The 22,815-nt window shown below is 38.4% G+C and overlaps 1 protein-coding gene across 1 annotated transcript in view; it reads left to right on the forward strand.

Moving 5' to 3' along the window:
• LOC135480463 (protein crumbs-like) overlaps nt 1-22,815 on the forward strand; it is a 62,878-nt gene that overhangs the window by 22,021 nt on the left and 18,042 nt on the right. The window contains 11 exon segments of the mRNA XM_064760301.1: nt 9,213-9,546; nt 14,168-14,403; nt 15,139-15,486; nt 16,113-16,252; nt 16,752-16,956; nt 18,053-18,259; nt 18,538-18,608; nt 18,611-18,680; nt 19,769-19,982; nt 21,380-21,642; nt 22,294-22,500. Coding sequence (XP_064616371.1) covers nt 9,213-9,546; nt 14,168-14,403; nt 15,139-15,486; nt 16,113-16,252; nt 16,752-16,956; nt 18,053-18,259; nt 18,538-18,608; nt 18,611-18,680; nt 19,769-19,982; nt 21,380-21,642; nt 22,294-22,500 — 2,295 coding nt within the window.

Genomic DNA, 22,815 nt, shown 5'->3' on the forward strand with positions numbered 1-22,815 from the left:
ATGGACTACACTAACGATGCCTGAAAATTTCACTCCAGGTAAGATGGCCTGAGGGTTTGAGTATGACTGTTATGGCCTAGCAAGACCGACCCATCACAACACCTCTCACATCTCACACTTCACAATAGTTGGCGATGTCATTAAGCGATGCTCCCTTCACACAATCCAGGGTGTTACGCTTCTTAAAACTCACTCAATTTGCCCCTGCCCCCAGGCTTTGTTTTCACGCCACCCTTCAACAAATTTCTGGCGCCGCTGTGTCTGGGGTAGTCAGACTCCAGTCCGACAGTTTTGTTTTTCTTTGTCGCCAGTTTTTCAATACCATTATAGGTTTCAGCCATGAGTGCGGTAGAAGTGAGATCAGATTTAATGAAGTTTTGCTCCATTAAAAAATATTTTCTTTAATTCCTCTTTGTAGTTTTCTGGCTTTTGGTGGCTAGCTGGTCTTTATTTAATATTGGAAATATCACAATTATTCCACCTATGGCAATAACAACTTTTTGTTTTGGTGGTTGTTTTTTGGGGTTTTTTTTCAGGGTGTGTCATAAACAGTGTTAACTTGATAAACCTTCTGCAAGAAAAACACTTTGTTTTGTGCTTCTGATTAAACTGTAAATGAGAAAAAAATGCAAAACAAGCTTGTTGCAAAACATTTTTTGTACAGTATAGCTTTATACTGGCCAAATTAATTTATATGTTAAACATCACATTTTTAAAACAGTTTATAAAGGACAGATCAAGTTGCATTATTTGGTTTTAATGTATTTTGAAGCTGACATTTTTCTTTTTTCTGTAGTTATTAAAGTTATCCACTTCCTTTTTAATATTTCATTATGATAGTTAACATAATTTTGTGCAAAAAATTTGAAAAAGAAACAATCTCAGTCTTGGTTTGTAAATGTGGGCACCATCGTTTACTTTTCAAATCTGATTGGTCAGTTTTTAAGAGAACAGCTGTCCTGAGCAGGTCATGATTAGACGATTCGATGTAATGCGCTTGTCGCCTCACAGATAAATTAAATGCTGATGCTCATTTCAGTAAACGTTTGCTGTCCTCCTTAATGTCCGTCTCTCGAGTCACTGCCGATTATTTCTTAATGAATCATAAAAAGCTCTTAAGGTCTGTCATTTGTCCCTCCTGACAGAGAAGATCTCCTTTTGATGTTTAGCGGGATTGAGAATTTTATGCGGCCGATTTAATTTCTCAGCAGAGAGTAAAGCCTCTGTCAGAAGTGTCTGACGCCAAAAGCTCATTTCATTGCACAACAAATTTCAGACTTGGGTTTCCAATACTTCCTGATTGTTAAAGACAGTTTTTAATTCAGGTCCTTTAACTAAGTTTTCTAGGCACTGTTTCATATCAAAGTTTGTCCAAATGACATTGGCTGGTGAACTACTTTATGCAAAACCGTTTTTGAAACCATGCTGCCGGGTTGGTTCGTCGTCTAAATTTTGGAAGGAAAATGACAATGGCTTTAATTATGTTAATTTTATCTCAAAGCAATGTCATTATGGATCTAAGTCAGTTAACTTCTCGTCTTTGATGTCTCCTATTGGCCTCTAACTATCTTAATTGACAGATGGTTACTAATCATTTGCATTGTTAATTCAATGACAGATTCAGTCGAAGTCACAATTTTTTGTTGTAACCGTTCACCTAAGAAAACTTGGACTGTTATGATTCTGTGTGCCTGTCTGTCAGTCTGTCAGTCTACATCTCTCCATTCCTTCATCTGTTCATTCAGTGTCTCTGACATGAATCGAAATAGATTCTCATGCTGTGTCAGCAACCTACGGATGGTTGTCGGTTTCCTTCGGGCTCTGCCCAGTTTCCGTCCACCATAATGCTGGCCACCGTTGTATACATGAAATATTCTTGAGTACGGCGTGAAATACCAATCAAATAAATAAATAGATCCACAGTCTAAGTTTTTAATTGGCATTCAGAGGTAGAGTCACTTCTCAGGGCTTGTATACGTGGATAGCACTTTTGCTTTATTAGTTCACTACATTTTTGCACAAAATGCGTACAACATCGTCAAGCAAATGGGGGTACTATAAAAGTTTTTGACTTATACACATGCAGTAACTATCATAAATACAGAGAAAACAGGCCCATTATGTGTACAGTACAGAGATCTGCAGGAAGATCGGGTCATGTTCAGTTGCACTGGTTTCCTCTCAGTATATTGCTGGCAACTGTCGTGTAAATGACATTTTCTTGAGTGCAGTGCAAAACACCAATGAAGTAAATAAGCAATCTCCACAGCTGATCAAGGAAGTTACAGGCTCAGATCAAACAAAGAACTGGTTTTACAGCAGCTACTGTGTGATTCTGATTTGTCAGGTGCCTGTAAAAGCAGTGGTCTCTCTGGGGCTCTAGCCAATTTCCACAGCGCATAAACTTGACCTCTGTAGTATTAGTGAAATAGTCTTTTTAAGTATGGTGATAAATGTCTGTCTTTTAAATAAATTAATTGGTAAATAAGTTATGGTGGTATATAGACATCAGAGCTTAACTATAAAAAGAATTGTGTCTCTCAGAAAAATGTCTATGTACACATCTCGTAAACATTTTATCAATGTTGCAGAATTATAAAGCTTGTATGAATGTGATGTTTTGGGGCTTGTAGAGTTTCTAGAGTTATGTCCTTTGGTCTCTAGCTATTCACGTGGCTATATACAAGTACCAAGAAAATACAGTTGGCTCTTGTTTTGTTTAATGAAGCTATCCAGAACCTGGCAGAATCAGGATGGTAATTTGATTTCAGCCTTCTTGGCCATTAATCTGTCAGCGTTTAGATGCCTCAAAGGACAATTATCATTGTCACTCAGAGCTCATAATTTAGGTCTGATGAGTCTCTGGATAATGAGCGGACAAAGAGTCAGTACCCAGCGCAGTTTAGCTGCAGTGGTTGGCCAGTCCTCCCTGCCCACAGCGTTTAGCTGTTTGCTCTTAGTCAGATTTGTCACTGCAGTGCCTGGCCAAATACAACGACGTTTTGGTACCTTTGAGAGTTGTCCAAATTACAGCATGTCCTAAAGTGCCCAAGATATGGAGAATATTACCTGACACATTTAACTTCTGTGCTTGAAATAATTGCTAGTATTCATGTGGACTTAGGGTTAGTATTCATGTGGACTTAAGGTTAATCTCCATGTGGACTTAGGGTTAGTATTCATGTGGACTTAAGGTTAATGTCCATGTGGACTTAAGGTTAATCTCCATGTGGACTTAGGGTTAGTATTCATGTGGACTTAAGGTTAATGTCCATGTGGACTTAAGGTTAGTATTCATGTGGACTTAGGGTTAGTATTCATGTGGACATAGGGTTAGTATTCATGTGGACTTAAGGTTAATGTCCATGTGGACTTAGGGTTAGTATTCATGTGGACTTAGGGTTAGTATTCATGTGGACATAGGGTTAGTATTCATGTGGACTTAAGGCTAATGTCCATGTGGACTTAAGGTTAATCTCCTTGTGGACTTAGGGTTAGTATTCATGTGGACATAGGGCTAGTATTCATGTGGACTTAAGGTTAATGTCCATGTGGACTTAGGGTTAATGTCCATGTGGACTTAAGGTTAGTATTCATGTGGACTTAGGATAAGTATTCATGTGGACTTAGGGTTCAAAGAATCCTGTTATAGTGACTTTGACACTATCGTTTACTCCTGCAGATGAGTTCTTGTTTGTAAATATTTTTTTATAGATATAATTATATAAAAACTTCAATTTACATAATATTTTAAAATCATGAATAACTGAGGTTCTTTGGTGTATTGCAATTAGTTGAAACTGGCATGATAGCAAATCAGATGTAAAAGTAAATCATTTTTTTTATAGAAACCTTAAGGTGAATGTCTGGACATTCAACCATTATTTTTTTTTCCTTATTTCTTTTGAAATTGCTTTCTTTCACCGTTTGATGTGAAGATTAGTATCTTCAATATATTAAGTATTAGTAAGCAATTAAACACATCCGTGAGTTCTTGAAACAAATGCAAAGTTGCAATAGCTTTGACATATTGCCAAAAATCAATGTCATCTTGGACTCGGAGCCCATCGTAAATTAAAAAAGATGTCACAAATTTGACCGGCCACAAGTTTGTAGAGCTGCTTTTCATGTACTGCAAATATTGAGAAGTATGAAAAGATGTCTTGGATACCGTATTTGGCAGTTTGGAAGGAAACCCACCCTTGACAGCTAGTACAGCCAGATGCTGGGTGGTGGAGAAGTTTCGTGAATTGTCATCCTAATGGTTTCTGCCTGAGCCCTAGCCCCAAGGGTATATTTGTAAAGTGCCAGGATTGGGGCGTATTTAAGGCAGCTTAGCTACGAACCCCTGAGCATTCTATGTTAATCTCCATGGGGTGGTGTTAAGGATTGGAAAACCCCAAAATCCCCCCAAGGGTTTCAGGAAATGAGCTGTGGTTGTTTTAATGATTACAAATGGCCACTCTGCCACCAGTTCTAACAACATGGTGACTCTGACCAATCAGTTCAAAGATGGAACACAATGGGCATTATAGGATATGCCCCGGGTGGCGAAGGTAGAAGTGTGATTGGACAGGATTTTGATTCTTGCCTAGTGATTGGATTGCTGTGTTACACAGCCTGTGAGGGATTCGTTTATACCTGTAGGGTGTAGGATTAGTGACAGCTTTTGACGATTCTCTTTACACTTTTTATGTGGTTTTGCCAACTGCTGATTTTTTGGTCAGGAAACTCATTGTTTAAGGTTTAATCTGGAAGATTTAAAATCAGAAATAAAACCTCAGAGAATAAATATGAGCAGTTCTATGGGTTTTATGGTAGAACTTTTAAACTGTTGAAATGTAGGAGGCTCTGAGCAGCAGCTGATGGCTGATTGTCAGTTGACTTGAACATGCAAGCCTCATTTTTTACACAGTCATTTACAGATAAGTGACATCAAATTTTTCCCAACAAAGCGCATAGATGGGGGAAGTAAATGTGATAAAGTATTACTTTTAGTTCTGACGTTTTTCAAGTAGGTTATCACTCATCCAAATAAACCTCAAAACACCCATATAGTGATCAATAGAACTCTTTGCTTCAGGAAAAATGAACAAGTTTACTTATAACAGATGGTGATTAGCATATATTTTTTTTCATCAGAAAGCTCATCATTATGGAGGATTTAAAATCAGAAATAAGAACCTTAGAGAATAAATGGGAGCAGTGAAGTAGCTCACATCTTCAGGTTTTAAAACATAACTTTTAAACTCTTGCAGTGTAGCGGGCTATTTTGTGTCTAGGAGGGTTTTTTTTCACCACAGTATTTGTTTTGTTCATGATTATAAGTTACATTCTGCTTCTCTCTTCTGACTCTGTCCTAGTTTATTATTTTATTTACAGTACTTTGTGATTTGTGCAGTGGTTTGTACAGAAAGCTGTTTTTGAAAATAGTCCATTATGGTTCACATTTACTGTATGATGCCTAGAGTTACAATATGTTCAAGAATATCAATAATACTGTCAATCTTGTTATATGTTTTATACCTTACTCAAGAAAACTAGGATAGCCAGCTATAGAGTTTGAAGGAACCACTTCAACTAGCCAAATAACAGACACACTTCCTGAAGGTGGCCCACATATTAATATGTGACGGAGAAAATGTCTTGTGTGAAACTTCCAAGACCTTAACCTTGTGACCCCACCCATTATTACCCCATACATCATTGATCTCTGGGCGATCTGTTGCCCGTCAGTCTGGGTCACTGTAAAAGGACGTCTCCTCTTTGAAGTTGTTTGCGCAAGGGATCCATATTTCACCCTTGTTTCCTCAGCCTGAATCTTATCTCTTTCATAATACGGGATCTCATTCCTGATGTAACCCTTTGGTTAATATTGGCCTGCTGTTTCATATTTTGTTTACCTTCCGTTTTTCATTCATTCCAAGTAAAAAGACAGAAGAGTATTAAGGTTTCGGTAATGCTATCAGTATTTCACATCTTACATGGCTGACTCCTTTTAAGATACAGGGCCCATAATTATCAAGCGTCTTTTCACTTAAGTCACAAATTGAAATGCAGCTATAATTAAAATGTTTAAAACATGTACACTGATTCTCTGCCACACAATAATGTACCATTCACAATTTGAGTTCTTTCCTGTTCTTAGTTTAGCTTTTTTCATAATTTTTTTTTTTTTTTGCAATTTATGACTTAAGCCTTTTATTGCGTGCTAAATTTTGAGCCTGGCTTAGTTTTCAATGAATAGTTCTATATTATGTTTTCTGGAGTGTTTGTTTTCTATTTTTCATCCAGTTGAAAAAGAGGTAATATTTAAGTTTGGATAATCTCTTACTAGAATTGCAGTATTTTACATCTGATTCTGTTTAGTATGTTTACAGGCTCAAGCTGTAACAATTTCCACTGAATACTTCTATGTTAAGTTATCTGAACTCTATTTTTTCATCCAATTGAAAAAGAGATAATATTTAAGTTTGGATAATCTCTTACTAGAATTGCAGTATTTTACATCTGATTCTGTTTAGTATGTTTACAGGCTCAAGCTGTAACAATTTCCACCGAATACTTCTATGTTAAGTTATCTGAATTCTGTTTTTCATCCAATTGAAAAAGGGGTAATATTTAAGTTTGGATAATCTGTTTCTAGAATTGCAGTATTTTACATCTGATTCTGTTTAGTATGTTTACAGGCTCAAGCTGTAACAATTTCCACCGAATACTTCTATGTTAAGTTATCTGAATTCTATTTTTCATCCAATTGAAAGAAGCGGGAGAAGAATGTTGAAGTTTAGAATATCCCTTAACTGGAATTGCATTTCTTAATATCTGATTTCCTGTTAACATGTTTACAGTCCAACTCACTTTCCAGAGAACAGTTTAATGTTACATTAAATGTTCGCTATTGGGAAATCATTCTTACTGGTCATGCTTTATTTTGATTATTTCTTTCAGTGGGTTGTTATACCATTTTGGAACGTTTTATTGTGTATGTTTGAACGGATGTAGAGATTTTTACGATGATTGACACAATATGATTTTGTCATTAACACAAGTCAGTGTTAAACTGTGAAGACTGGTACCACATCTCACAGACGTCTTATCAGTGCCATTTTAATGTGCCAGTAGTCTTTGGGGATTGAAAGGGAATGGTCAATAAAAGTGACCAGACACGGGTGTCACTGTGGCCCGCTCGAGTGGACACTGGTCAAGAGTGGTGCATGTATTTAAATCTGGACAGATGTAACTGTTACTGGGCAGTGGTTAGTAATCTGGCCATCCAATTAAGACACCCTCGGCTGACCAGCTAGACTTGACCAACACAATACAAACACACCATGTAATTTAATTTGGGTGTTCTACAGGGAGCCGTTCTGAGCCATGTAGTGTTTCTCACTTCTTTGGACGTCATAGAATCAAACTGTTTCTCCTTTTGTTGTGTGAATGAATTTATTTGTTCAGTGGCCGGACTCCAGTTTATAGTTTTCGCTTGAGATAATTATTGCATACTTCCTGCTGCTTCATGACTTTTATCACCCCCAAATGAGTCGAAATCTTCAGATATTGCCAGCCATTAGTTTTAAGCACTTCCCAAGCAATTGATTGCTATCCAGCGTCTTACAGCTGGCTTAAAATCTGTGAAAATGCACTCTTTCCCTCGTCTTTTACTGATAATCATAGCTAATTTGGACCCACATGAGTGTGAAGCTGTGTAAAGTTTTTGTGAAACCTACATGCCAGATATCTCATTTTTTTTCTTCTTGGAAAAATAGATTATTTCTTGAGTGCTGTACATCAGAGCCACAAACATTTGTTATCTATGAAGTTGAGGCCTCAATTAAACATAAAGTCTCCCAACCAGAAACTTTGTGGACAAATTTTTCAAGGGCCCTGTGTTACCACGAAAAATTGTTGGCTTTTCATATCAATTTATCATCTGTGTTTAGTAGGTATTTTAACTTTTGTTCTGACACTTTATTTCCTTTCAGGAAAAGGGATCAGTGTGGAATTCTTTCATTTCTCCTTATAATCAAAGCACAGCAGTTTGATCAGTTTTTGGCTCCAGTGAATAGTATTCTGCATTTTCACCATTAGAAGCATGTAAAGACCTTCAGTCATATCTTTGACACCAGAAGTTGACAACCTCAGTTTCAGGAATAATTCAAACTTTACAAAAACTCCTACCTGGCCTATAACGAATTAAGCAAAATGTGTCACTTAAGGTGAAATTCCAAAAATACCGTGTGAAAACTGACCCGCTGAAGTGTTAATCAGACGTGATGGTCAGGATCAGTTTTCTCTTTCCTTTACCTGGTTCGTTCTGCAGCTCAATCATCTTAAACCAACATATCATTTATGGATTTTTGTCATTTTATTTTATTTTATTTTATTTCATTTCATTTCATTTCATTTCATTTATTTGTTTATATATATATATATATATATTTTATATTTTATTTTATTTCATTCCATTTCATTTCATTTCATTCATTTCATTTATTTTTTTTATTTTATTTTTTTATTTTTTATTTTAACACTGTACTTATGAATTTTCCATTGACATTATGATGGCCATTTTTGTTGACGGAGGAACCAGTGTGCCCAGTGTGAACTATACACCGTGCCGTGCAATGTTATTTTCCCGCATATGTATGTACAGTGTGGCATAATTCTTCTCATTTTTAACACAGACATTAGTAGTGTTGAAAGCAGAATATTACATTTCTTTACCAGCCTTTTGGAAAAGTAAAGATATGAGTATGTTGTTCACCATGTGAGAAAAAAGAAACTCAATATTCCTGCTACAATTACACTTATACTGGCAAAAATGTGCAGACCAGGTGTCCCAAAAATGGGAAGAAATAGGGTATGCAGATGACATTTGTGGAAGTCAAGTGGTCTTTACCCAACGGTCACAACAGCATTGTTAACGACTTATTGTCATGCACCAACGCCCACAAACAGTTAGAGCAGTTATGCAGCATAGATACATATACCCTGCCAAAGGTCAGGATTAAGCCCACGCCTCGGGTGACTTAACAGTGAGGTTGTGTAACAAGGGAGGTAATTCAGAGCAGGCCTAGTGAAAGATTAGCATTTTGACCTGCTCCTTTAAATAAAGTTTTTTAGTAATACGTGAATCTATTGTTTCTCTAGTTATATTAAAAGTTAAAATTTTTGCAGTGATGTTTTACCTGTTGTTCTTATTTTTTCAGGGGTTAACTGTCAGACAAACATTAATGATTGTGTGGGCGAACGTTGCCTGAACGGTGGGACATGTGTGGATGGACTGAATCAGTTTACCTGTGAATGTTCACCTGGCTACACCGGCGCCATCTGTGAAACGGATATCAATGAGTGCGACCTTGGTGTCTGTCAGAACCATAATTCCTGTGTGGATAGAATTAATGACTATTTATGTCAGTGCTTACCTGGTTGGACAGGTAAAAACTGCACAGGTAACATTCAGGAATGCGAGACTCACCAATGCCAGAATGGGGCCACCTGTATTGATGGAATCAACACTTACAGCTGTGAGTGTGCACCTGGGTAAGTCTCTGTTTATTCTTAAAAGACTTTTTCATAAGTTCATTGGGTCCAGTTTTAAATTTTGTACAAGAACATTTTGACTTTAGTCTTGATTAGAACTCAGGTATGTATGATGATGCGTTCTATGTTTTTAAGATTTACATCTTTTGAACTTTTGATGCATACATTTGTGATCAGCTGGCTATTTTCTGGCTTGGTATCACTAACTTACCTATATTCATTTTTTTTTTTTATTTGTGTAATTTACTCGCGAAAGCTAGGGGAAACAAAGTTGATGTGAAAACCGCCCATTTAATGTGACCACGTTGTTATATAGGTAAAAGTTCTGCGGAGAGTGGACACCTGTGAACAAAATGAATAACCCATTAAGCAGAACCTAGTTTTTGTTCCTGGGTTGATGGCGGCAAATTATTATATTCATATCCAATTACCCAAAAAGCTTGCCAAAAAGTGTTCTTGTGAATTGTTCCCGCTACGTATATGTTACAAATGCTTAGTTATATTTTTGAAGCATATAGAAAAAAATAATGCCCTTTTATTTTATTTATTTATTTATTTTTTTTTCATTTTGAAAATTATAATGTCTGTCTCAGTCATACGAAAGGTTTTCATCAATGAATAAAAACTATAATTAAAAAAGTAACCATTTTTGGTAAAAATCTTATCAATACTGACATCATTGTATTGTTAAGTCTATTTCATAAATTAAGTCTTTGTTTGATATACAGTAAGTTACAACCGGCCCTGATAGCACGGTAGAGCGTCCGAGAGGTAGATCCAGGTTCAATCCTGGGTTGAGTTGCTCCTAAAACTTTAAAAGAGGAAGTTGCAGCTTCCTCGCTTGGGGTCAAGTGTGAAGGGGGTAGTGCAACTACTGGTAGACCCGTATCAGTTTAAAGGATCGGGCGGGGCGGCTTACTTGCCTTCGGTAAGGCGTCTCAGGGAGGCAGCACTCGATAAAAGAGTGGTGAAAATCCATCTTGCAGCAAGGAGGCACATTCCATGCACTCTAAGGATTCTTTCGTCATCATATGATTGAAAAATTGTTAAGTACGATGTTAAACCCCCAGCACTCATTCACTCACTCAATGTTTGTTTGAATTTAACATGAAGTGTTGAAGGCCATAGCTTTTATTGAACTGTACTGCATAAGCATGAATGTGTTAAAATCAATTTTCAGCCATCAGTTATCTAATACACATCTATTGTTGAGCAGCTGGCAGAGAAAACAAAGATATCTTGCCATTCGTTTGCAAGCTTGTCCATAGGGATTACAGAAAACAAAACATTTGGGTAGCGCATGATAATTTTTGTGCACGTCGACACATCATTAATTTCATTGACAAGTTTCAATGGCTTGTCTGAGACTCAGAATTGATCCGTTTTTCCCTGGACACAGTCCCAATGGAGATTAGTGAAAGGTCATTGTCTACTGGTGAGCAATGGCCACATCTCTGGTAAGACAAATTGGTCAGGAAGGTCAGAGGTCAAGCTCAGCCAATGGGCAAGCTCAGCCAATGGGCAGTGTTAATCTGCCCATCTGTCCTTGAAATCCACCCCTCTCTTTGTGATTGACTTAAGGAAATGAGATACCGTGTGGTTTTTGACAAGAAAGATGTTGAGTTGTTCCTTAGTTTTTAGCTCATAAATACAGGCATAGCTTACGTCTTACACTGACTGTTGCTGGAGGCGTCCAATAATATAGAGAAAGCAATGTTAAACAAAATGTTAGGGGTGGTCTCTTAAGCGCAGCAGGTATTGAGCTCAGGATTTGCACACATGTAGAGCACAATAGCACATGAGGGATATTCCTTGGTTGATTGGATGTGTGCATATTAAGTACCGTAAATTACTGAATTCCTGACTTAGTGTTTTGTATATTAGGGTCACTGCTGAACAAAATGTTAGGGTTGGTATCTTGAAAAGTATTGTGCTTATTGAGCTGAAGTTTTACATGCTTATACAATAAGTACAATGACGGATGGGGGATGTTCCATCGCTGATGTTCTGTGAGCATATTAATTACCCTAAATTCATGACGTCCGTACTTTACGTAGTGAGCTGAAGTTTTGCATTTATGTGTCTCCTACGGACGAGCTCTTTGGTAGTCGTGCTACCAAATCAAAGTTTTCTTGGAATTTTACAGATCTGTATTTGCGAGTTCTGAATTAGACTCAGCTTTATTGGTGGAATCACCAGCATTGAAACCGCCAGCTAACAGGTTACCATGGTTACCTGCAGTCGTTCAATGGCTGTCCGTTTTATTGGGGTGATCAGTTGTATTTTATACAAAAAAAAGCCCGTGCACATGGCCTTGTTTTGTTGGATTATTAGCCTTCCAAAGCACTGCATTACAGAAGGAAAACTTGAACAAAACTGGAGAGTTTCTTTCCCAATTCTGCGAACTGAAGGAAGATCTCATGTACAAAAAGATAATCATTGATTTGTGGATAGAAACTGAGTACGTTAGTGAAGTTTTCTAAAGAAAAGATATGTAATTCGTGCCTCTGGAACACATTAAGATTAGATTTTCACAAGTCACATGTGATCCGTAGGACTGTTTTTAGTGTTAACGACAAAAGAGTTTGAATTCAAAACTCCTTTGTTATACCACACAATGTCTCCATGTGAAAGATCTTTCTCATGAAAAAAAGGAAATTCTGATTTGAGTCTGGATAAGTTATATTTTTTTTTTCTTTTAAATTATAGCAATATTGGCAATTCACTGACAAATTTTCTCGTGCCCGCAGTGGCACAGATATTTTCACCCACTGAGTATGCATGCCCATTCTGTGCATCTTATTGGTGGAAGATGTGATCTTGAATGTATATGTAACATGTAAGACCAAATGAATTTGCTTGACGAGAGATGTTAATCGCATATTTGTTTTACCACTAAAGGCCTTGAATGAGAACAGCAATCTCTTGAATTCCCTTTATGAGCCAAATTTTCATGAATTTCTGTGTTTACAAAGTATGGCAAAGTTTGTGTAGGGCATCACGGAGGTAAGATTATACCTCTGATATTAGATTTGATAGAAATGTAAGCCGTGTGCATGTCCTGCAGATTCTGAAATTGGTATCACTCGCGAAGGGCCTTACTCCTAGCTGGGGTAGCACACTCCTCTCCAGCCCCTGTTATAATCTGCCCTCTGTCCCACATCCCCACCCCCTACCCCCTCAAGACCAGTTAAGCCCAAGGGCAACAAAACCCTTTTTCAGTAGTTCGCCTGTTTTATGAACTGGGATTCTGAAAGCTGACTACTTTATAGGGTTGACCTTGTGACTGTCACAAAAACTCTCTCTCTCTCCCTTGACAGAAATTTCATAACTGAAAGAGGCTGACATTACATAGCTTAGAACTCTTAGAACATGAAGAAAGAGATCACAGTGATGAACTCTTGTGTTATGTTTCAACATGAGAGATGCTCTAATGACTGGAAGCCATGTGGGACATCCTGAGACCATGTCGTTGATTGTAGGATTAGATCCTTGTTATCAGTTTGTCTGACTTCTAATTTGAAAATGTACAGTTTGTGTCAAGGAAGATACAAATAAATGATGAGTGATAGAACTCAACTACTGCACAATTAAGACACATTTTCTCTTGGCGGTTAATGTCTAGACCTTTGCTGATCTTTTAAAAACACAAGATAAATTGTGGCTGCTTTCATAAATCATAAATTCATAAATCAGATTTCTCATACATAACCTCGTCTGGGTTATAACTTAAGGTGACATGATTTATGAAAAAGGTTACGAAAAACTGATTTACAAAGTTTTGTGAAATTGGCCCTGGAGCTGTGATTGTATGACTATGAGGAAGACCATTCGTACTTTTCTCTATTTTGTGCTTCTCCAGTTTCCGTCAAGTTCACTGTTACTGTTATCAAGTGTGTAGGCCAAAAGGATTTTAATTTTCTCGGAATATTTAGAAGTTGTAATTTCATTCAGAGAGGTCACTGAAAAGAAGTACTAATGCCTTTTTTTAACCTTCAACCAAGTTTAGCCTGGCCATAGGGTACTTTACTAATGTACAGTTGTTTTGAATAATCTTGAAAAGCAGTTTGTTTTAATTTATTAATTTCAGTGCAATTATTCTCCTGACTAGAAAATAATGTATGCAGTATGTAACTTAATTTTCTAGCTCAAATTTTTCTCCGCCTAAATTTCTAACACTCTGCAGACGTAACTGTTTTCATATTGATTTCCTGAACCCATGGCTACAAATCTGACTTGATGTTGTTTTGACCTACTCTCCATACTATTTGACTGAGAAGCCTCCTTCCTCTTAGGCTAAGTTGTTTTGGTCTACATTTGTACATTTCTACATTTTCACTGAGAAAATGCCTTTCAGCTGATGAAGCTTTGATTATTGAACATCATCCATGTACATGTAGTGGCATGACAAGCCTCAGTCTGACATTTTTGAAGACACCTCTGTAGAGAACCTGACATATCCCATGTTATAAAGCCTATGTAGGTAATTTGTCCATTGTTATACCGTATGACACTGACCATACGAGACCAACCACTTTCTCCGGGGTGTTTTATGAAATGTCAGGCATCTGTTTTCAGGCATGGTGTTATAACTGAAACTATACATGCTAAATTTCAACAGATTTACTGGCGCCACATGTGGATCCGAAATCGATGAGTGTCAGCCTCGGCCGTGTCAAAATGGTGCCACGTGTAATGACCTACTCAATGACTATAGCTGTGAATGTACTCCTGAGTGGACAGGAAAGAACTGCACAGAGGATGTGGATGAGTGCTCTCCCTTGCCTTGTCAGAACAACGCCACCTGTGTCAACGGCTTTGGGGTCTACTCCTGTCTGTGTGCACCCGGGTTTACAGGTAGGGGAGACAACTTCATATACAGCTAAACAAGCAGAGACTTTAACATTACTCTAACAGTTGGCGCAAACATTTAGAGTTGGCACAAACATTAATCATATTCTATTAAAGTGGATTCTTAGGTATTGGTTTGCTCTCATTGTTTCACATCTGTATGTGCGATGAATTTTGTTTCATTGAAGTAAATGACTATCGTTAAAGGGGAGATAATGTTGGAAACAAGAAAGCTTTTAGTGTTAAGTTTTTCTATATGGAAGTGAAGTTTGGCCAGTATTGTTAAGTCAGTAGACTGTGTCAGGTACTTGGTAAAGGGCTACAGTTTATTGTGGGACACCCTGTTTCCCTCCTCTTGAGGCCTCCGGGGCCTAGTGGTTAGCACTCTACAATGATCCAAGGGCTTCTCATCATTGCAGTTGCTGTGAGTTCAAGTCCAGCTCATGCTGGCTTCCTCTCAGTCGTGTGTGGGAAGGTCTTCAAGCAAGCTGCAGATGGTCGTGGGTTTCACTCAGGCAATGCCTGCTTTCGTCCCACCATAGAAGCTGGCCATTGTTGTATAAGTAAAATATTCTTGACTGTGGCATGAATTTAAACACCAATAAAATAAATAGATTTTCCCCCTGCTCTCATAAACCTGGCCATCGTTAATATAATTAACAATTACATCAGCAATAAAATAAGTCAATTTTTACAGAAGAGAAAGTGTAACATCCCTTTTACTAAACTGTGATGTCTTAGGAACTGATTGTGACGTGGACATCGATGAATGCCTGACCACACCATGTCAAAACGGGGCTTTGTGCATCAATGGTCGTAACAGCTACACCTGTGTCTGCGCTGCGGGATACACAGGTGAGAACTGCACTGTGGATATTGACGAGTGTCTACCTGAACCATGTCAGAATGGAGGGACATGTCGCGACCTTTTGGCCAGATTCAGGTGCGAATGTGCTCCGGGATACACTGGGACTACTTGTGAGGAGGACATTGATGAGTGCCTGTTAACACCCATGCCATGTGAGAATGGAGGGCAGTGCGAGGATCTTGTTAATGAGTACAGGTGTCGATGTCCTGCTGGATTCACAGGTGAGTCAGGAGTGTAAAGATGAAAGAAATTTATTCAAATGTTTGACAAAAATTCTGTCTGTAAAACACACTGCAGTTTTAAGGCATTAGAATATAAAGATTTCAAGCGTTCAGAGAAGGTGTCTGGATGGGTCTTATTTCGTCCATCAATTGTATAAAAAAAATCAATTTCTATATATATTTATTCAATTAAGTGTAGTCTTTTGTAATGAAATAATTAAAATTTTACAAAAAGTCACAGAGTTATTTTCCCTTAGACAGTCATATGACGACGAAAGAATCATTAGGGTGCATGTACGTATAACATACATGCACCCTAATGATTCCTTCGTCGTCATATGACTGAAAAATTGTTGAGTACGACGTTAAACCCCAAGCACTCACTCACTCACCTTAGACAATCTCCAGTGGTCTCTATGCGTATCTTGGTCGTGTGCCATAATTGAGTATAGTTTCCCAATGGATAAAAAGTTCTAGCAGAAGAGCCTTCTGGACTAATCAGGTCTAATGGGGAATACATCTCACAATACACATGACTGCTCCTTTACAATGCCATTTGTTCTTTTTTTTTTTTTTTTCGAAATTAGTAATATTTCCTTTCCACATTGCTGTTTTCCTCCCGCCAGGACTACGATGTGATGTGAATATTGATGAGTGCCTGACCCCAACACGTCACAGGTGTCTGAATGGAGCTACCTGTGTGGACGGAGTTAACGGGTATAACTGTACGTGTGCACCTGGATGGGAGGGGCAATACTGTCAACAGGTATGACCACAACGTCAAATATGCGGAAGTTGGATGTGTAAAAATACGCTTTCAGTTTTGCAAATATTCATATAAAAAATAATACATTTGATGCCCGCAATTAGCTTTTTCTCATAAAGCATGAATCAAGCTTCACAAAAAACTCTTCATTGGCCCATAAGGTAGATGAACCAGTGAGTAAATAAACCACTTTTAAAAATGCAGTAATGTGAATGAAGTGTACATAAATCAAAAGTTGCTTTCTAGCCAGAAGTAACCATGATGGTGGAGTTCAGTCTCACAAGAAGTTACTGTAAGCATGACTTAAAAATCTCTTCATAGTTAACAGATAGAACTATTTTTATTACACATACCTAATCAGAAATTTTAAACATAAATGCTATTGAAACCATTACTTTGAAATGCAGTGTACATATAGCCCTTAATTCTTAATAAATATTATGTCAGTAGTATGTGAGTCTCTCTGATCTGATTGGTCTTGTCTTTTTTTTTTCTTCAGGAGAAAGACGAATGTGCCTCAAACCCCTGTCAAAATGGCGGCACTTGTAATGACCGGTTTAATGGCTTCACCTGTGACTGTCCGATCACGTTTACTGGTGTTACCTGTGAGACGGATGTGGATGAGTGTGTTATATCAAACCCTTGTGTTAATGCAGGCTCTTGTCAGAACAGCTACGGTGGTTATCGATGTGAATGTCAGTCAGGTAAGTACAGAGTTATCTCCCTCCTGCTAAACGGATGCATTCCTTATAGATAGTGAAAGCCTTTATTTATCGCTGGTGTTGGTTTCAACGTAGATTGTAACACAGTCTTTTTGAAAAGAAAATCTTCATTGATATGCCCATTAGAAAACTCACTTTTTCCATTCTAAAATTCATTTGACGCATTAGGAAATTCACCACGTTCATTAGGAGATTCATTTAAAGCCAGCTAACTGTTCCATAAAAGACTGCCACTTGATGAGTAAGGTCAGAGCGTTGTACAGAATGAAGTCATGTTACAGTACATAGCCAATGGGAACTGGTTAAAGCTAGTTATCAGCTTGAGTTTTTCAGATGTTTTGATTGTATTCTGTTTTTGCACAGAATCCGTGCCCATGGTCCATATTTTATTACCCTACTTGGCTTGGATTATGTGTATTAGGGGCTGTGTAATTTATTGTAATAAAACCTTAACTGAGGTATATTAACAAGAGGACGTATTTCCCCGCTTATGTGCGACCGTTTACCAGCTACCACACTGTCAACGTTGCTCTGGTTTTACTCTCCATACTGTTATATTGTATTCCTGCATAAACCAGGATTCTGCTGGTAGACTAAGGCCCCCTGCGCTGTTTTAATGTATTTGTATATTAAGTGTGATGACAGGTCAGCATTTTGGGTAATTCTTGACCAGTGACGTCTAATGTGTTGCTGTTAACATTAGTGCATTCTTCTTTTGCCTAAATTGGCTTAAGTCACAGTGCTGTTCGGCGTGTATTTGCTGGTGTTCATGAATTCACATGAACAATTAGAATTTGCCAACCATGCTGTAGTGGTAATATTACTAGCATTTGATTAGGAAGATCTGACAGCAACCTGCGGATGGTCATGGGTTTCCACCCGGGCTCTGCCTGGTTTCCTCCCACCATAATGCTGGCTGCTTGTTCAAGCGATACTAGCATTTGTAACAAAAACCTCTCTTCGATGTCCTCCACCTTGTAGACTTGACTGCCAGTGTTTAAATGAAACTTTCCTGACCATTATCCATGGCGTTCAAAACTAATTTAACAAATGAAACCTTCCTATCCTTGACTTTCAGGCTTCGTAGGTAAGAACTGTGAGACAGATTTTGACGACTGTCTGAGCCAGCCGTGCTATTTTAATGGCACATGTGTGGACCAGCTTAATGGGTACGACTGTTTGTGTAACAGTGGATTCATGGGAGACAACTGTGAAGCAGTCATTCGCTGGTGTAAATTTGAGAGTCCGTGCGGAGAACATGCCGTCTGTGTGGAGAAACCAGCCGGTGAGCTGAGATGATACCGTAAAATTTCTAAACATTTAATTTATTTTTTCACTAATTCTTTTTGTGATATTTGTACATGTTGTGTGTTTTAATTAGCCTTAGTCATCAATTCATTGATGTCTGGATGTAAAAATGAACAGTAGTTTGTTATAGATGTAATCATCAAAACAAACAATAGTTTGAATCAAAGGTTTACTGTGACTTTCATCCTTTGTGATGGATGTACAATGTGAAACTTGTCAACACCTAGTGATCTCCCTTGTTTTCTATGCCTGTAGGTGGCCACACATGTTATTGTATGCCAGGCTACATCGGTGATATGTGTGGTGAGGAGATCGATGAGTGTGCCTCTCTACACCTTGTCATCATGGTGCTAACTGTACAGACCAGGTGAACGGATACACCTGTACATGTCCACAAGGTAAGACATCATCACCTGACAGGTAACTTCTGCCTCTAGGCCTGGTGTCCACAGGGTAAGATATCATTACCGGACCAGGTAACTTCTGCCTCTAGACCTGGTCGTCATGGGGCTAACTGTACAGTCCAGGTGAATGTAAATGGACAGTGTATGAGGTGAGGTTGACTTTAGAATGGTATTCCAATGAGGCAGCACTATATACTTATATATTTGCCTTAAAAATTCCACTGAAAAAATTTATTTTTAGAGGTATATATATTACTTCTTATTTTCCTATTTTCCACTTAGGACTTCGCTTAATAGTGCTTTTCCATTTGTTCACAATATTCACAATTACCCTAAATGACCATAAGTTTCGTCCTTGACTAACTTGCTCCTTTTTCCTGATTCTGAGAGTTGTATTGAGTTCAGAACAGCGTTTTAAGGTTTGCTAGGAACACGGGAATGATGCTCTACTGAAAAGTTGTAAAATCAAGCACCAAAAAGGATATTTTGTTGACATTTATATGTCTCTAAACATACATTTTGGTGGGCGAAACTTGAGGTCATTTAGGGTGCTCCCATTCAGGCCCACAGAGTAACAATGGATTTTCATGTACACAGATTTTGGCCTTGCAGCTCCTGCTAAAGTTGGACCAATTTGCCAGAAACTCTGGTATATCTTTTATATCATCTAAACATTTACATACTTAATTATAATGACAGTCTGATATATTACTTTTATTCTTGGAAAGGGGCCTCTGTGGCTCAGATGGTTAGCACACTATTGCAGCGTAATGACCCAGTAGTCTCACACCAATGCGGTCGCTGTTGAGTTTCAAGTCCAGCTCAGGCTGGCTCCCTCTCCGGCCGTTAGTGGGAAGGTCTGCGGATGGCAACAACCTGCAGATTGTAGTGTGTTCCTCCGGGCTTTTGCCCATTTTCCTCCCAGCATAATGCAGGCGTAGAAGTGAAATATTCTTGAGTACAGCGTAAAACACCAATCAAAATAAATAAATAAATTTTTGGAAATGTTGGGGGATGGAAGAAGGGCATTTCAGATAGATTCTGGTTGTCATTACCTGTGTTACCCTCTCTCTCTGTTTCAGGTTACACAGGGACAGACTGCGACGTAGATATCAACGAGTGTTCCCCTAACCCCTGTCAAAATGGAGCTACCTGTTCAGATATGATCCCTAACCAGTACCTGTGCAGGTGCTTACCTGGATACACAGGAGTACATTGTGAAACTGACATTAACGAGTGTCAGCCCAACCCTTGCCCCAGCTTCCAGGTGTGTCAGGATCTGGTCAATGAGTTCAAGTAAGTCACATAATTGATAGACAGATAAAAAAAATTTTTGGTGTTAAATATAACAGAGGGTGGGTGGTTTATCCAGTGGTGGTTTATGGCGATATCCTCCACCCACAGAACTGACTGTCATTCTTCAAAAATTCTGGATCAAACAAGAATGGGTCAGTTAATTAAAAAGAAATTTACCAATGCGGTCACTGTGAGTTCAAATCCAGCTCATGCTGGCTTCCTCTCCGGCCATACGTTTGAAGGTCTGCCAGCAACCTGCGGATGATCGTGGGTTTCCCCCAGACTCCTGCCCAGCTTCCACCCCACCATAATGCTGGCCGCTGTTGTATAAGTGAAATATTCTTGAGTACGGCATAAAACACCAATCAAATAAATGAATAAATAAAAAAGAAATTTTTATTCCATCACCAAAATGTTGCTACCGGATGTGCCAAATAGACACCATTGTAATGAATAAATCAGTGAATAATTAGTGAATAAATAAGTTCATGATCTCAGTATAATTAGCTCGCCAGTAGCTTACATATATAACATACCCTGAGTGTCAGTGTCGGCGTCCAGTGGATAGAGAAAGCAGTGTTAAAGGAGAAGAAAATTTAAATATCAATCAAATACCATTGAAAAGAGTATGCTTTTCCTCGCAAGTGCATGCCATAAAAAAAATTCTAATATGTACCTCAAGTTGATAAATTATAAATAAAGTCAGCGCCAAAATCGGCTGTGGGTGACTCCATTTTGCTAAGAACTAGTCCTGAAGTCATCTGTGTTAGGAGGAGAATTGCCGTTGAAAACCGCCGAAGTGCAGTTCGTACATTTCCAGTAGAACTCTTCTTCCCAGTAGGTAGCGAATAGTACAGTTTCATTTTCCGCTTGACTATCGGGAAACCGGAATGTTGGACGTAGGTTCCGAGTTTACACGAACAAGCCACCAGTTTTAACAACTCTCATTGGCTGAGAGTCAACACACCTCCAGCATAAATTACAGGGTGTTAGAAATGCAGGACACCATGGACTTAGCCATTTATTCCGGATTTGCCATTTTCAGGCTTTATGTGTTAAGAACAAATTCACAATTTCAGTTCTTCATGCCTTGAGCTGAAGTTTTGCGTTGATGTGATTACATGCAGGCGAGGTCTGTGGTAGCCCTGCTACCAATTCTAAATTATTGATGGCAAGTCTCATATTAGTAATACAGTATTTCCCAGACCTAATTACAGGTGAATACTTCAGTATTTAATTTATTTGATTGGAGGTTATTGGTTTAATAAGCTATATATATATATATATATTTGGTTGCAGGTTATTGGTTTAATAAGCTATATATATATATACATATCAGTCAAGCTCTCATGTGTCACTAGTTGACCACAACTCTCTCTCTCTCTGATCTGTCACAGGTGTGTTTGCCCAGAGGGTCGGACGGGTGAACGATGTGAGACATTTATCGATGACTGTCACAGTGCCCCCTGTCACAACGGTGGAACCTGTATCGATGAAGGAGACAACTTCCGTTGCTTGTGCGCCTACCCGTGGGCTGGACTTCAGTGTGACATAGACACAGATGTCTGCTTTCCAAACCCCTGCCTGCACTTTGGTACCTGTATTCCTGATGACTCGTTAGTGGACAGATTCAGGTGTGCTTGTGCTGACGGGTTTATAGGTATGATAATTAGCAGTTTTGTTAACCTAAATTAACCCATAGATTTTCTGAGAAATGTATTACACGTCATCATGTTAAATAATAATCATTATTCCATGGTTGCTGTAAACTGATAATCAGGGTTGTATATTCAAATCCAGCTCTCTCCGTCTCATCTGCAAGTTTATATCTATATGAAGGTTAACTTTATCACTCTTTTGGGGGAAGAAATCTTTTTTATGTACAAATTCCTTTTGTCATTCCAAAATGTCATTGATTTAGGTTAGAGCTGCTGAAAATGTTTTCAAACTTAGTTCTAAGTTGTAAGTTAGCCTTTATTCATCTTTTCAAATTTCCGTATTGAAATGACGTCCAATTTCACCCGTGATTAAGTTGCACGTTTTATTTGGTTTATAGTTTGTTTGGAAGGTAGGAGGATCCCAAATACACAAATGCAAGTTTTAGTCCCAGAAGTAATATTTTATGACATTTAAAGGAAGGATGGACGGGGGGAGAGACTGGGCGGATTTACCTGGTTAAGTGGGGGTGGGGGGTGGAGTTAGTTTGGCAAAGTTTTAGGTCCGTTATCTGAGAATGAGCTGCATTCAATCCAATGCACGTAGAGGAAATCGAATATAGTCATTGTTTTAATGTCATAACTACCTGTTTCAGGCCAGCGTTGCCAGGGCGATGTGTACGACTGTTTGTCCAACCCGTGTGCAAACGGCGGAACCTGCGTGGAGAACACCGATGGCCACCCAGGTTTTAAGTGCGACTGCCCGCTCTCCTACACAGGAGACTTGTGTCAGTACAACCGGTCTAACTGCGAACCTAACCCCTGCCAACATGGCGGAACCTGCTCGCACAACAACAACAACGGTCAGTGGTGATCTGTTTTATGTCATGATAAAATGTACTCAGGGATTTCTCTGAGGCCTGTGTATATGTATTGTGATAGGTTTATATACGATTTGTAATCTTCAACTAAACTTTTCACAGTATAGAATTCGCTTCAGTTCCACATATCTCTTTTGGTTATTAGTTTGTATATACTTGAATGGTAAATCCAAAGCTTACGTTGCAAAATATGTGAAAGGAATAAACTCTTTCATCACAATATGCCCCTAGTATTATATCCAACCGTTGTTTTTAAGTGGCAGTTTGCGATGCCAGACATTTGTTGAATACCATGTG

The sequence above is a fragment of the Liolophura sinensis genome, chromosome 13, assembly GCF_032854445.1.
Source record: "Liolophura sinensis isolate JHLJ2023 chromosome 13, CUHK_Ljap_v2, whole genome shotgun sequence".
Classification (NCBI taxonomy): domain Eukaryota; kingdom Metazoa; phylum Mollusca; class Polyplacophora; order Chitonida; family Chitonidae; genus Liolophura; species Liolophura sinensis.